We start from the raw sequence: 12,666 nt of genomic DNA on the forward strand, positions 1-12,666 counted from the left end.
TTTGAACTCTGTATGGTGATTTGGAATATTTTGAAAATGGAGAAGATGGCACACGTTTCTAATAGTTCTTGTAAATTATCATTCTGTCACCTCTGTGCTGTGCTATTGCACAATGGAATGTTGTCTGTCCTGGCTCAGCCTAAATGTCTTTGTTTTTCAGGCATCCACAGTTAATCATTTTGGGAGGAATGTTCTGCACAGCTATAGTGAGATGATCTCTTTGTGGAATCAGCTTGTGAAGAATGAGATTCATTTGGAGAATAACGAAAAAGCCAAACTTCTCTGCTTTAAGATAAAGAGTACAAAACAGGAATTTAACTTCACAGCCAGCTATCAAAATCTGCAAACGGTGAGAAAGAAAAACAAAAGCATTTTTTTGACTCAGAACTCTCTTCCTGAAAGATGTTATTGCTAGTGTTGAAACTTAAACCCTTCCAGTACTGCATCTATTTCTGTCTGTTTTGACAGGCTGCAGTATAAATCTAGGTTCAAAAAGAAAACATAAACATGTGTGGCATAGTTTGGAGTATTTCTCATCTATTAGGGAGCCCACACAGTCAGAGAGAAGAGGGTGAAGAGAGACAGCATAACTAGAAAGAGAACTGGAGATGTGGTTACTCACATCTTGATGAGGATGTATGAGAGGTGTAGATGATTATACTGTCCTGGAGAATCAGAATCTCTTGCCTGCTAGTGAGCATGGTAACAGCCCAAGTTTATATGCTATTTTAATCTCTACATCACTTCCAGTCTTAAGATAACTTTTGCTTTGCTTTGATGTCCGTGGCACAGGAAGGGTAATCAACAGGTTCTCCACTAAAGAGGTACTTTGATCAGTTACTTTGGTCCATTCATACCTTGCAGGAAGTCTTAAAAAGTGTTTTTCTAAACATAGCTTTGAAAATGCTTTTTCCATGCTTTGAAAATCCAGTTTGGTTTTTTATGTACCAGAGCTTGCTTATGTTGCAAGTAGATGACACTCAAGTGATACATTAAGGGGCATTTGTCTTCTGCTAGAGTCAGTTTTCTACTGATGGCACTTTTAATCCTCTGAGAGATTAATGGAGATCTGGATTTAAACTGCAGCAGGAATGGTTTGTCTGTGAAGTGACAGCCTTGCTGCAGCCTGTTGAACAACATGGTTTCCTTATTGAGGTTCCTGAATATAAATGCAGTAAATCTGATGAAATTGTCCTTTCCTGTTCTGGTCTCATGATCTGAGTGCAGCCTAAGAAGACAAACTTTTCTGTGAAGATTGGGTGGAGAGATTATAAAAGTCTGCCTGTTATACTACACTGTGAAGGTCAGATAAAAGAGCTGAGGAAGGAGAAGATGCTGTATCAAAAACGTGCAATCCTCTATTTCAGGTTTAGTAGTCTTATTTCTATCTTTTAAGAATGTTTTGGCTTAAATTTAATGTGCATCTTGGTGCTCTTAGGAAATGCTCTGGGCTTTTCAAAGTGAGAGTGCCACATGCACGAAGTCTGTTCTTTGTCCCGTCTGGTTCCCTGAAATTGCTCAAGTACTGCAGCTTCATGGGCTGGTTATTTGCATCCATTAGGTTTTGGCCTCTTTGTTGAAATGACGGTGAACAAAGCTGTCAAAGGCAACAGACCATGTGTGCTGTGACATGTTTACTGGCAAGTCAGCCAGGCATATAGCCTTATTTCCTGAAAATAGCAGGATTTATGGTGTGTCCAAACTTGTATGTAGTGAGAAGTTCCAAAATCCAGATCTGATTATCTGTGCCATCCTCTGTGCTTTTTCCTAGTCCTTAGGCATTATATAGCCATTCTAAAGCCAGAGGTATCCTCTTAAAACATGTAACAAATGGTCTTGTTTAGATTTTGGAATACATTTCCATTTTCTGGGGAGAATGAATACACTGCTCCTACATATTGACTGTCCCTGAAATTTCTCTCTTCATTATCCATTCCTAAAGCCCGCCTGAAGGCATCAATAAAAATGTATGCTCAGATTAGTGACATCTGGATCACTTCTAGGCAAATCTCATCTTTCTTAAGGCACAGCAGGATCAACAGGCATGCACAGGAGTGCTGCCTTAGGAGCCACTGTGCAGCTTAGAGATAACTAAAACACTGGAAGGTGTCTTTTCAGTAGAAAAATATGTAAATGAAGAGCTGTACCAGATATTCTAACATGTCTAAAGTCTGTCCAGTGTCTGCTTATAAAGGTTCATGCATGCTTCCAAGAGGTCTGACTAAGTAAATGTGCAGAAATATTTAATAAAGTCCATAAAACATTACACTGAAGTAGTAAACTACTCCTGGAGCTGTGTAGTGATGAACATCTGTTGCACAGGATTCTTGGCATGTAGATACTGTTTCTACACAAAACATAAAATGTGGATAGGTGAGATTTTCAAAACTGCCAGGAGCTATTGGACACTCCCTATTTGAAATGAAGTCTTGGCCATGCAGGTATAGAAGGTGTATGTGCTGGTTATGCATGTCAGAACTTTAGAGCAGCACCTTCTCCCATGCCCTTCCAGGCATTTACCATATTCAGGATGGAAACTCTATCAAAATTCAGGTTAGTGTGTGAAGTTTGTATGAAGTTGTCATTATGCTCTATAGTTTCTTAAATGTCCAATCCCATGTGTTTTGCTTCTGTACCTGACACCCTGGTGGTAACTGATAATTTTTGAGTTCAGGTTGAACTCTGCATGATTTCTTGTTGTAGTTGTCTATTAAGATCTTTTACACTATGTTTATTTCTTCTTTATTTCCAGGCATCCTTTTAAAGTACCTTTTCTGCAGAGCTTTCTTCTGCAGGAGACATTTACTGTTGACAAAAAGCAAAAGCACTATTTAATGGAAACAAAAGTTTTGATAAATGGGGTGGAGGAAACTGTTCAGACTCTTATACTTGGTTACCAACCTGAAAACCCCTATGTGAGTTATCCAAGCACTTTCTTTAGTCTGATATACCAGAACAACCTGCAAATGAGTGGTTTACTGCATATTACTTATGTTCCTTGCATTTTCCCTCAAACTTCTTTTTAGATTTGTGCTGGTTTAACTCATCCTTATAACTACAGGACATTTCCCAAAGATGTTGAAATGTGCATTTTAACTCTAAGTCATCAAAATGTGAGTAAATTTCCCATTAGGTTCAGTTAGGAGACATTCATCACCCTTTTTATTTACACTTAATTGTCTTTTCAGACCTCACTTGCTATAGGTCTTTCGTTTGTTGCCACATAGCTGTTGCAACCAAAATGTTCAGAGGGTGATTAGGTCCTTGGTACCTCCTTAATTTTGTATAATAATATGTTGTGTAGTAATCTATGATAAGAATACTTAATATGTATTTTTTTAGAATGTTATTATGCATGAGTATTATTAATAAAACAAGTACTGGGATGGAATGGATTTACCCTTATCTGGCTGTGTCTATTCATCCCTCTTACCAAATGTACCTATTTTTTCTCATTTTCTTTTCTTCTATTTTCCTCATTTTCTTCCTCATTTTTCTCATTCTTCTTCCTAATTTTTCATTCTGTGCCAAAATATAATAGATAGAAACTCTTTTATTTTTCGTGATGTGTGGGGATGATTTCTCTGATCTTTCATTATACACAGGGTTAATACTCAGTGCACTTTGCTTACTCCCTTTCTTAACACACAGGTGAAGCATGAGCTTGAGACTGTCTTAAAGGTGAATAAGGAAGATGTTCTCAGTTTTCTAGGGAGGTATCAGGACAAATCCAGTGAAGCAGATTTTAGACATCTTTTACACATGGATGTGACACACTCGTTCCAGGTAGTGATGGGTTTAATTTTTGGTATTTTTTATGTCTTGCTGACTGTTTTACTGCGTTGTCTTTAGAATTATAATTGCTTGATGCCAGTAAACATCCTAATCCAATCAAGTCCTGGCTCTGACAAATAACAGTAGGTATCTCAGCAGGTTCAGTTATGTATCAATAGTTTGTGTCAATAATACTTTGTAAGGGACATGTTGACCTTTTCTTTCATGCTTTTTTTTACTGCTTTCAATATATTTTTCAGTATCTTGGGATAAAACTGGTAAAATTTGATACACACATTTGCATATATGCATCACCCACCTCATGCTAGAAGTTCAGACATTAAATCACATGAGGCAACTGGGGGGAATGCAATGTTTTATTCTGATACTTTACTTTGTCAAATAGCTTGAGTTTCCACACGCAATGGGCCTAAGTGGGGAGCTGTTCTCCAGGCAGACTAAACTGGAACACTTTGACTGTGGTGTGAATGTAAAAGTCATCATTAACAAGAACACGTCTTCACAGGTCAGTCCTGGTCATTACAGTCTTGTTGCTTGAAGATTTTGCAGTTTACTATTTTGCAATTACTATACTGGAGAGGTGTAAATTGTTAGGGAAACAGTTAACTTTTCATGGTTAAAGTTTGTTCTGGCTAGATAGCTACATGGGGTTGGAATAGTTGGCTTGTATTTTGGCTGAAATTCAGAAAACTCTTAAAGTCTACTTTAATTGTACTTAAAATTCAATGTTGCTCACATTTTGTTGTGACAGGGCTGGGATAAAGACAGGGAGATTACTTACCCATTACTTTCACAGACAAAACAGACTCAATTTGGGCAATATTAATTTAATTTATCGCCAAATAAAATTAGTTAAATTATGAGAAACAAAGATGAGAACTAAAAACTCCTTTCTCCCTTTACTCCCCTCTCCGCTTTTGTCCAGTCCCAACTTGTTGCCTGAGTCTCATTGCTCAAACTGATGTTTCAGTATTGTGTATTATAATCTGAGGTCCTTAATGTCCTCCTCTCCTTTTTCTCTGTGTGCAGGTCCAGGCAGCCCTGAAGAGTTATGGTGAAAACAATGTCAATGGCTCCCTTCACCTTCATTCCGATGGAAAGGAAATGCTGATGCTGGAGGTTGATATGAACAACGAAAAGAGGAGGAATGCCAGAATTGTTGAACTGAGGGCTTTTCTCCATCAGACTGTCCTGACAAATCCAGAATCAGTACAGTTCCAGCTCATGGGCAAAATATTTCCATCAAGGTAGAGAAATCAGAATGTTGGTTAATTGAGGAACTGAAGAGTATTCCGGAATACAAATTTAAATGTACCTATTTTCCTATGGCTGCAGCAAGACCACTGAGTAAATGCCAGTTCATGTGTTATCCCTGTTATTGAAATACTTTTGATCCTTATGTTTCATAAGTTGAAATAAGTTGTGTTAATGTCATCTAGCTGCTTTCGAAGGACTTTCTTATGGAGAACTTTGAGTGAAGATATAGTACAAGTTATGCCAGTGGAAAAGGGCACTTCCCAGTGTTTCTAATAAAGGTTTTAAAGTATCGGAGAAAGCTCTGAGGTGCCAGAGGTGGGAAATAGAAATTTAGCCCTCCAAGTTTCAGCTGATTTTTCAAATTTCACAAATACAAAAGTACGCAATGAAGAATTCTGCAGAGGTCCCAGCGTTTGCCAATTGGATGGAATAAGGAGAATGAGGAAATAAGACTTAAAGAAATCAGAAGTTACAACAATTTAGATGAAGCACATTAGATTTACTAGTAACACTAAAAATAACATAAACTATTCCAAGAAGAAGTATTTCGCGTGGTTCTGCAGTATGCTTGCAGTTCTAGGCTTCCAACAGTGCATTAATTTGTTTAAATACCAGGGTAAGCCATAAGCGAACAATTTATTGCAGTTCACAGGAAAGAAACAGAACACTTAAAATGTTTGGATTGACAATTTTTTTAGGGTTTGTTTTACAGGGAGAATACAAACAAAAATAAACTGTAAAATGTTTCTGGAGAACAGCTAAAAGGATGCAGTCTGTACAGACTTCAGCTGCTGACTGAGGGAATAAACCTTACTTCTCTGAACGACGTAGTTTTGTTCTTCCCATGGAGTGGATTTTCACTGAGGTTTTACTTGTCATCAGTCTTTCAACAGGGTTCCAGTTTCTAGGAGGGATATCTAACACTATGAAAACTGGAGTGATTGCCTCACTTTTAGGTATTTTGTTAGTATACTTCAGGCTAGAAGTCAGATAATTCAATGGATAGTTTGTTGAAGGCCATGTGAAAATTGTGTCTCAGTCTTATACTTAACAACACAGAAAATTTTGTTGCTCCAGCAGGTTTCCCTAAAAAGCTGTGCCGTGTTTTTCCAACGCGGTTCAATTCAGAGCCAAGATGCAAAGAAGTATTGCTACTTCATTTACCAAACTCACATAATGGTGACACTAATAATTATTTTTTAAACTGAATTCTCAAATTTTGCTTTTAAATCAGCACCAAAGATATTTCATATTGTGACAGAGAAGGTTTAGTTTCCAACTCAAAGTCTCTCCAGCTCTTTTAGGAACCAGAACAAAAGCATGCAAGAAATTTAAAGAAAAATTAGTCTGCCAATCTCTGTGCAGCTTTACTGAGGAATTTATAAACATCTGGTAAATAGCGTGTGCTGACTGCAAGGCATCTGATTGCCTGATTCACAACACTGGAACGAGTGTCCAGAAAGTCTGCGGGGTCTCCATGCTTGGAGATACTCCAAACCTGACCACATACACTCCTGAGCACCCTGCTCTCATTGATTATGCTTTGAGTGAGGAGGGGTGTCTTGACAATCCTGAATCAACCATAAAAATATCTTACTAACAAAATTTATGTCTGTCTTTTTAGATTTCTGTTGTCTTCTGACGTGAAGCTTAATGAAAATAGGCTTCACATGGATTTCATGGGAGCCAGGGAGCAGAAAGTTGGTTTTGTTTTGTCCCTAAATGGAAGAGTCCAACACACTTTTACTGGATTAAAGGCCATACCTCATCTGCTTTCTCTGGATGGATTACTGAAGTGCAAAAACAACATTCACGATGGTACTCTGTTTCTTTGCGTTTTGTTCTAACCTGCAGCTATCCAAGGATGCTGCTTTATTTTAATGTAATCCTTCCTGAGCTGCACAGTGTATTCAGCCCTGGGGCCCCCAACAGAAGAGCAATGTGTACCTGCTGGAGCAAGTCCAGAGCAGACCACAGAGATGATCAGAGGGCTGGAGCCCCTCTGCTCTGGACCCAGGCTGGGAGAGTTGGGGTTGTCAGCCTGGAGAAGAAAAGTCTCCAGGGAGACCTTAGAGCCCTTCCAGTACCTAAAGGGGCTCCAAGAGAGCTGGAGAAGCACTTTGGACAAGGGGGAATGTCTTCAAACTGACAGAAGGCAGGTGTAGATTGGATATTGGGAAGAAATTCTTGTGAGAGTGATCAGACAATGGAACAGGTTGCCCTGAGAAGCTGTGGATGCCCCATTCCTAGAAATGTTCAAGGCCAGGCTGGACAGGGCTTTGAACAACTTGGGACAGGGGAAGGTGTCCCTGCCCATGGCAGAGAGGTTGGAGCAAGATGGGCTTTAAGGTCTCTTCTAGCCTGAACCATTCTGTGATTCTGTATAATGCAGAGCAGAGTACTTTGCATGCAAAATGAACCATGGGTCATTGGGTTGAGAGTATTTTTCAGTGAACTAACAATTTTTCATGTTTTCATAGATTAAAGGAAATTGTGGGTGGCCTCTTTCCTCTTCTGAAATGTGGGGGCTGACTTGAGTCTCCTAGTCCTTTGAATGGCTCCATGGGTGGAGTAGGTCACTGCAGAGCTCTGGAGGGATTGTTTAGCCTGCAATTACACAAGTAGTAACTCACAATCCATCTGTAAATTTTACTTCAGAGGGAGTGCAGTATAGTACAGGGCCTAAGAGACACTCACTAGTAGATACCCTCAACACTGAACTGCTTTGCTCTCTAGATTAGGCAAAATTATCTAGTGTAATAAATAGAAATGTTTCTACTTCCTCCTGGTATTAAAGTAATGGTTAATTTATACATTACTTCTAAAACTGTGGCTATTTCTGTCCCAAGAATCTCTCTCCACAGTAATAATTTCTGCCTGTTACAGGTAACATCAATGTGATGGTCAACAAAAGACTGTATGGACTGCATGTCAGGAACAGGAATGTGTTTGGGAATACCACTGTGCACAATATCACTGTTGCCATCGTCCAGAATGGCAGTCAGGCAATCCCAGGGGAGGCAAGACTGAAAGGACACCTGGAACTGAGTAAAGAGAAGAAAGTGGGGCTAGTTAGCTTCCAGGTGGATGAGAAGGCTCTTTCTGTAGATTTTTTAAATATCATGGACAATGGGCACGGCAGAGTCAGTGGGACTTTCACACATAATGTCGACTTTTTAAAAAATGCAGGTAGGAAGAAAATCTGATTTGATGGTATGGTCTAACAAGGTGAATTTATCTAAATGACTGCTGAACATTGGAAACAGATGAGTTGTGTTTGCTTGCACCAGAACAAAATGTGTTCTAGACCGAGCAGCATTCTTTTTAATATTGTTGAGAAAATAACATAAAATGGACACAGAAATAGTTCAAAGAGTTTTGAAATACTTCAGAGTAAATTATTTCTCTCTTGTACAACTATGTTCTTGCACAGCATCTAAGCTGACCAGTTCCTCTAAGTACAGTTTATGGCAAGTGTTGTTTCCTAAGCAAAGGCATGGATTTTCATTGAACTGGAGTAATCAGTAATTTTGCATGGATTCCTTTGGACAGAATAAATCTTTTCTGAATCTTGTAAACAGCTAACTACTGGAGTTGGAAACAATACCAATTGATAAATATCCTTTATTAAGAAAAGGAAAGTTCTTAATTTCCAAAGTGCATGCCACATTTTAATTTAGCAGTCCCTTTTCAATATGATTTTCACCTGGTAGGTAATGTCTTTCTATAAATATCAGTGAAGTGATCACACTTTATAAAGGTGTGTCTTTTCTTATGAAAAATTACAGAAGGCTGCTTTTGATCTGCAATGCATTTTTGTAGCCTGTAACGATAATCCAGAAGTGCTGTGTTGATTTTACTTCCTTCCCTGTCAATAGGGTTGCCTTTGGATAGCATTCTTAGTGCCACACGTGAGCATGGCACAGGAAATCACACCATTGCCATAGCCCTGCAGAGTGGCAGTGAGAGGATTGTTGCTGTGTTTGAGGGGCACAGACTGGCCGCAGAGCCTCCAACATTCCAGCTATTTGTGAGCTTAAAGCACAACATCTCAAAGATAAAGAAACATGGGTTCCCTTTTGTTTTAGAAGCTGCTGGCTATTATGAGGTAAGAAGAATTCTGCCTGTGAAAGTTTGATTTCTGGTAGGACAATTTGTGTATATATAATAACTCTAGGTTTTTCCTGTGTACTGTATATATTTATTTTAGAAGCTGCTTTTTGAGATGTACTAAATTACTGAGTGAAGGAAAGTTCTTGTCTGGCTCCTTGTCATACTGTGAACCTGTCATCTAAGCTCTTGGAGCTGAATCTAGACTAAATGAGATGCTACATTCAGTACTCATTTAAGTGAAGTGCTTTGCTGTGTATGAACATATGTCTAGTCCAATTTTATCTTTCCCCTATAAATGGGAAGTGGATCAGCAGGCCTAAGGCTTGCATCTAATATTGGATTTAACTGGTCCTGGTGTCATCCTCTGGATGGCTGCTAAAGAGCAGAACAGTGTTTAGCATGACTTTCCTTTGGAAATTCCTACCCACAGAAGCATTATGGACCATATTCCTGGTATGATGTTGCTTGCTGCTGTTCTCTCTATCTGCATTTCTGCTATAGATCCGTGAATTTTACAGCTCTTTTGCATCACAGATTATATTTTCATAAAAGAAGGTTTCAAATACTTTGCTATTTCAGACATCCACTGCAAAACTCAAGTCACTCACATGCTTACATTTGGGTGGCTTCAACCGCTGTGGTAGGGTGAGACACAGAGGTGTGCAGAGAAAGAATTCTAAACAGTTCCTTTGCCTTGCTTTTTAGTAGTTCCAGTGCTTTAATTGTTTGTGCCTTAGAGCTCAAATCCTTCAGGGTACTTAAATGCTCTCAATATGTTTCGGAGCCAGAAGGAATTATTGATACACTGAATTTAGAAGGTCTGGCATAGCACTGTAATGTCTATTTGAAATGCCTTGATGAATTTGCACTTTTATTTTAACAGTGCTGCCACCCTGACACAAGCTGTGATGTTTAAGCACAGTGCAACACACTCTGCCATTCCCAGTTGTTGCTGAGATGCTGTTGTTTGTTTGTTTCCATGATTTGATTTCTTTTGTGCATAGAATATCTCCAAAAAGATTGCTGCAGGGATAACAACCACAGTGGAGACAGAGCAGCTCAAGATTGAAATAGAGAAGAAAATCACTGGCACTGCTATGGAAGTTTCTCTTTTACTTCACCATGATATGGGAGGACTGATGGACATTGTTCCACATGTACTAGAGGTTTGCATAAATCCTGCCATATATTGTGATGTATTTAGTGCAGTAAACACTAAACTGTTTATCTTTTTGAAATGGAGCTCTAACCTTAAATCTATGATTTGGTGCCTTCATCCATTTGATCCTTAAAGCAGCCCTGTAACTTGCTCCTTTGAATTTTAGTCTTCCCTGGTTTTCTTCATTCTCTGAATGTGTTTTGTTGACAACATCAACAGGTTGCTTGCAGTGGAGAATCTGCTAACAAACAACTTTCTGGCCATTGCAATGGTACAATTGCATTTCATCATTTTGAGGTACCCACTTCATTTATAAACTTTGCTCTAAACAGCATAGTGTCTTAACTACTATGGAGGGAGTCTGAGTACTGGCATTGTTGGACATGTAGAAATTGAATTTCAGCTTGCTGGAAGTTTTGTGTGTGCTTTCAAATATTTTAATTAATTATTGGTTTGGGTTTTCTTCCTGTTATTTCTATTGTGGAACTCCAAAACAAAGATTTGAGTCCATCTCTCCATTTGTTTCAGCATTTATAATTATGTGGGATGAATACAAAATTGTGTAGGGAACAGTTATCTTCTACTAATATGTGCTTTTAAAAACAGTATGTGACCTGACAGGAAAGCAAACTTGACAGTTTTCTGTAATTTTTCAGACTCCAGCGAGAGTTTCACTGAATGGGTCAATATTTACCAGCAACTTTACTGTCATCCTCTTTGGACATGTTTCTTTTCATGATATATTTGCCTGCCTGCAGCTCTACGCCACCAGTAACACCCATCCTCATTTAGAAATCAACTTCCAGCATTCTTTGCCTTTACTTCATTCTCTGGGAATTGCCAGAGAGAACCAGCTGAAGGTGTTAGCCATGAGAAGTGACAAGTACAAGGGCATCCTTGGTATTGTCGTTGGACCTTGCACTTTGGAAGCTGACGGGGAAGTGAGCCTGGCAAGCAATGAGACAGGATGGGTACTTGCTTTTAGAAACAAGTGTGTCAGTCTAGAGGTAAGCCCAGATTGTTTTCTGCATACCCTTCCAGTCTTCGCATTTCAGATCACTGAGTCACAGAAAACTGTCTCCTGACACATTTATGAATAGGCCAAATTTGGTCATTAAAGTTCTGACAGAGCAATGAGTCAGAGCACTTGCAGGAGGAAGTGATAATTTGGAGTAATACAATGGTAGGTGTTACTGCTATTGCCATAAAAAATGTTGTTTAATAATAGTTTATTAATTAAAATAAACTTTTGTCCTAAAATCTAATGAAAAGCATGTCCTTTCAGTTTGGAATTGTGGAAGTTAAGATTTTTTTTCTTCTACATTAGTTGTGAAAAAATTATTCAAGGATTTATTCTTCTTTCCCCCCACTCCCCCCATTTTTTTTTCTGCTTTTTCACAGAGAAATTTCTGATTTCTCTATGAAATAAGATGTCTTGTATGGTCCTTTCCAAATGCAGATTGTTAATAAGATGTCTTGTATGGTCCTTTCCAAATGCAGATTGTTTCAGAAAGAAGGCATGCTTTCTCATGAATAAGGAACAAAGGAGGAAGACAGTTCCTTTGCTTTGTGTGTTCTAAACTGTGTAATCTTTTCTGTTGCAGAGGATGGGATTGCCTCGTGCTGCAGTCTTGGGGGGCTCATTTCAACAGAACATCTGCAATGTGGGCTTGTTAATGAACCTGCAGTGTGATGGCAGAGCAGTCGATGTGCAGATAGACACCTCCTGTCAGCATGAATATACACTCCAAGGGATGCTCAGGCATTCATTTCCCTGGCTCAGCCAGCTTGGGTTGCCTTTTGAAAACTCAATCCTGTTCTCTGCAGCCACAGACTCCACCACAGAAGTCATTCTCCTGCTGCAGGCAGGCAGATGCAGACTGAAGGCTAGAGGGGATCTCTGTGTTCAGAATAAAGCTGACTGGACACTGGAAACAGAAACAGAATGTCAGCTTCTGCAGGTAGCTCTGGGAAGCTTTTAAAGAGAGTTTGGGGATGAAATGAAGGGCATGTGGGTTTTAGCTAAAATGACAGTGCTGAAGTGTTGGGAAGGCACTCTAAAGGCACGCCTGTCTCACAGCATTTGGCAAAGGCAGTGTCTGACACATCCTGTTCCCAGGTGCTCTCTGAGACTGAGATCAGTTCAGCCTTTGCTGACTGTTGCCTTCTCAGGCCGACAGTGCCCTCTAAGGCTGAACAGCAATATTAGCCTGAACTCTGTCAGAAATATATTCCCTGGTCTGTGAGAATTACATCAAAAGAGAACTTCCTTGTTTTTTTCCAGTTAGTCTCACTGACTACATTGGAAAGAATGACTATTGCAAAATCAGGGTTTTTTTCCT

General features: G+C 39.2%; 1 protein-coding gene across 1 annotated transcript in view; it reads left to right on the forward strand.

Moving 5' to 3' along the window:
* The window catches only part of LOC115497284 (uncharacterized), a 71,512-nt gene that overhangs the window by 27,029 nt on the left and 31,817 nt on the right, over positions 1-12,666 (forward strand). The window contains exons 29-42 of the mRNA XM_072935803.1: positions 161-349; positions 1,228-1,367; positions 2,753-2,915; positions 3,027-3,113; positions 3,652-3,786; positions 4,181-4,300; positions 4,795-5,042; positions 6,677-6,870; positions 7,939-8,241; positions 8,931-9,160; positions 10,170-10,432; positions 10,544-10,595; positions 10,981-11,331; positions 11,929-12,285. Of these exons, the coding sequence (XP_072791904.1) occupies positions 161-349; positions 1,228-1,367; positions 2,753-2,915; positions 3,027-3,113; positions 3,652-3,786; positions 4,181-4,300; positions 4,795-5,042; positions 6,677-6,870; positions 7,939-8,241; positions 8,931-9,160; positions 10,170-10,432; positions 10,544-10,595; positions 10,981-11,331; positions 11,929-12,285 (2,832 nt within the window). The remainder of the gene's footprint in view (positions 1-160; positions 350-1,227; positions 1,368-2,752; positions 2,916-3,026; positions 3,114-3,651; positions 3,787-4,180; positions 4,301-4,794; positions 5,043-6,676; positions 6,871-7,938; positions 8,242-8,930; positions 9,161-10,169; positions 10,433-10,543; positions 10,596-10,980; positions 11,332-11,928; positions 12,286-12,666) is intronic.

The sequence above is a fragment of the Taeniopygia guttata genome, chromosome 14, assembly GCF_048771995.1.
Source record: "Taeniopygia guttata chromosome 14, bTaeGut7.mat, whole genome shotgun sequence".
Lineage (NCBI taxonomy): Eukaryota > Metazoa > Chordata > Aves > Passeriformes > Estrildidae > Taeniopygia > Taeniopygia guttata.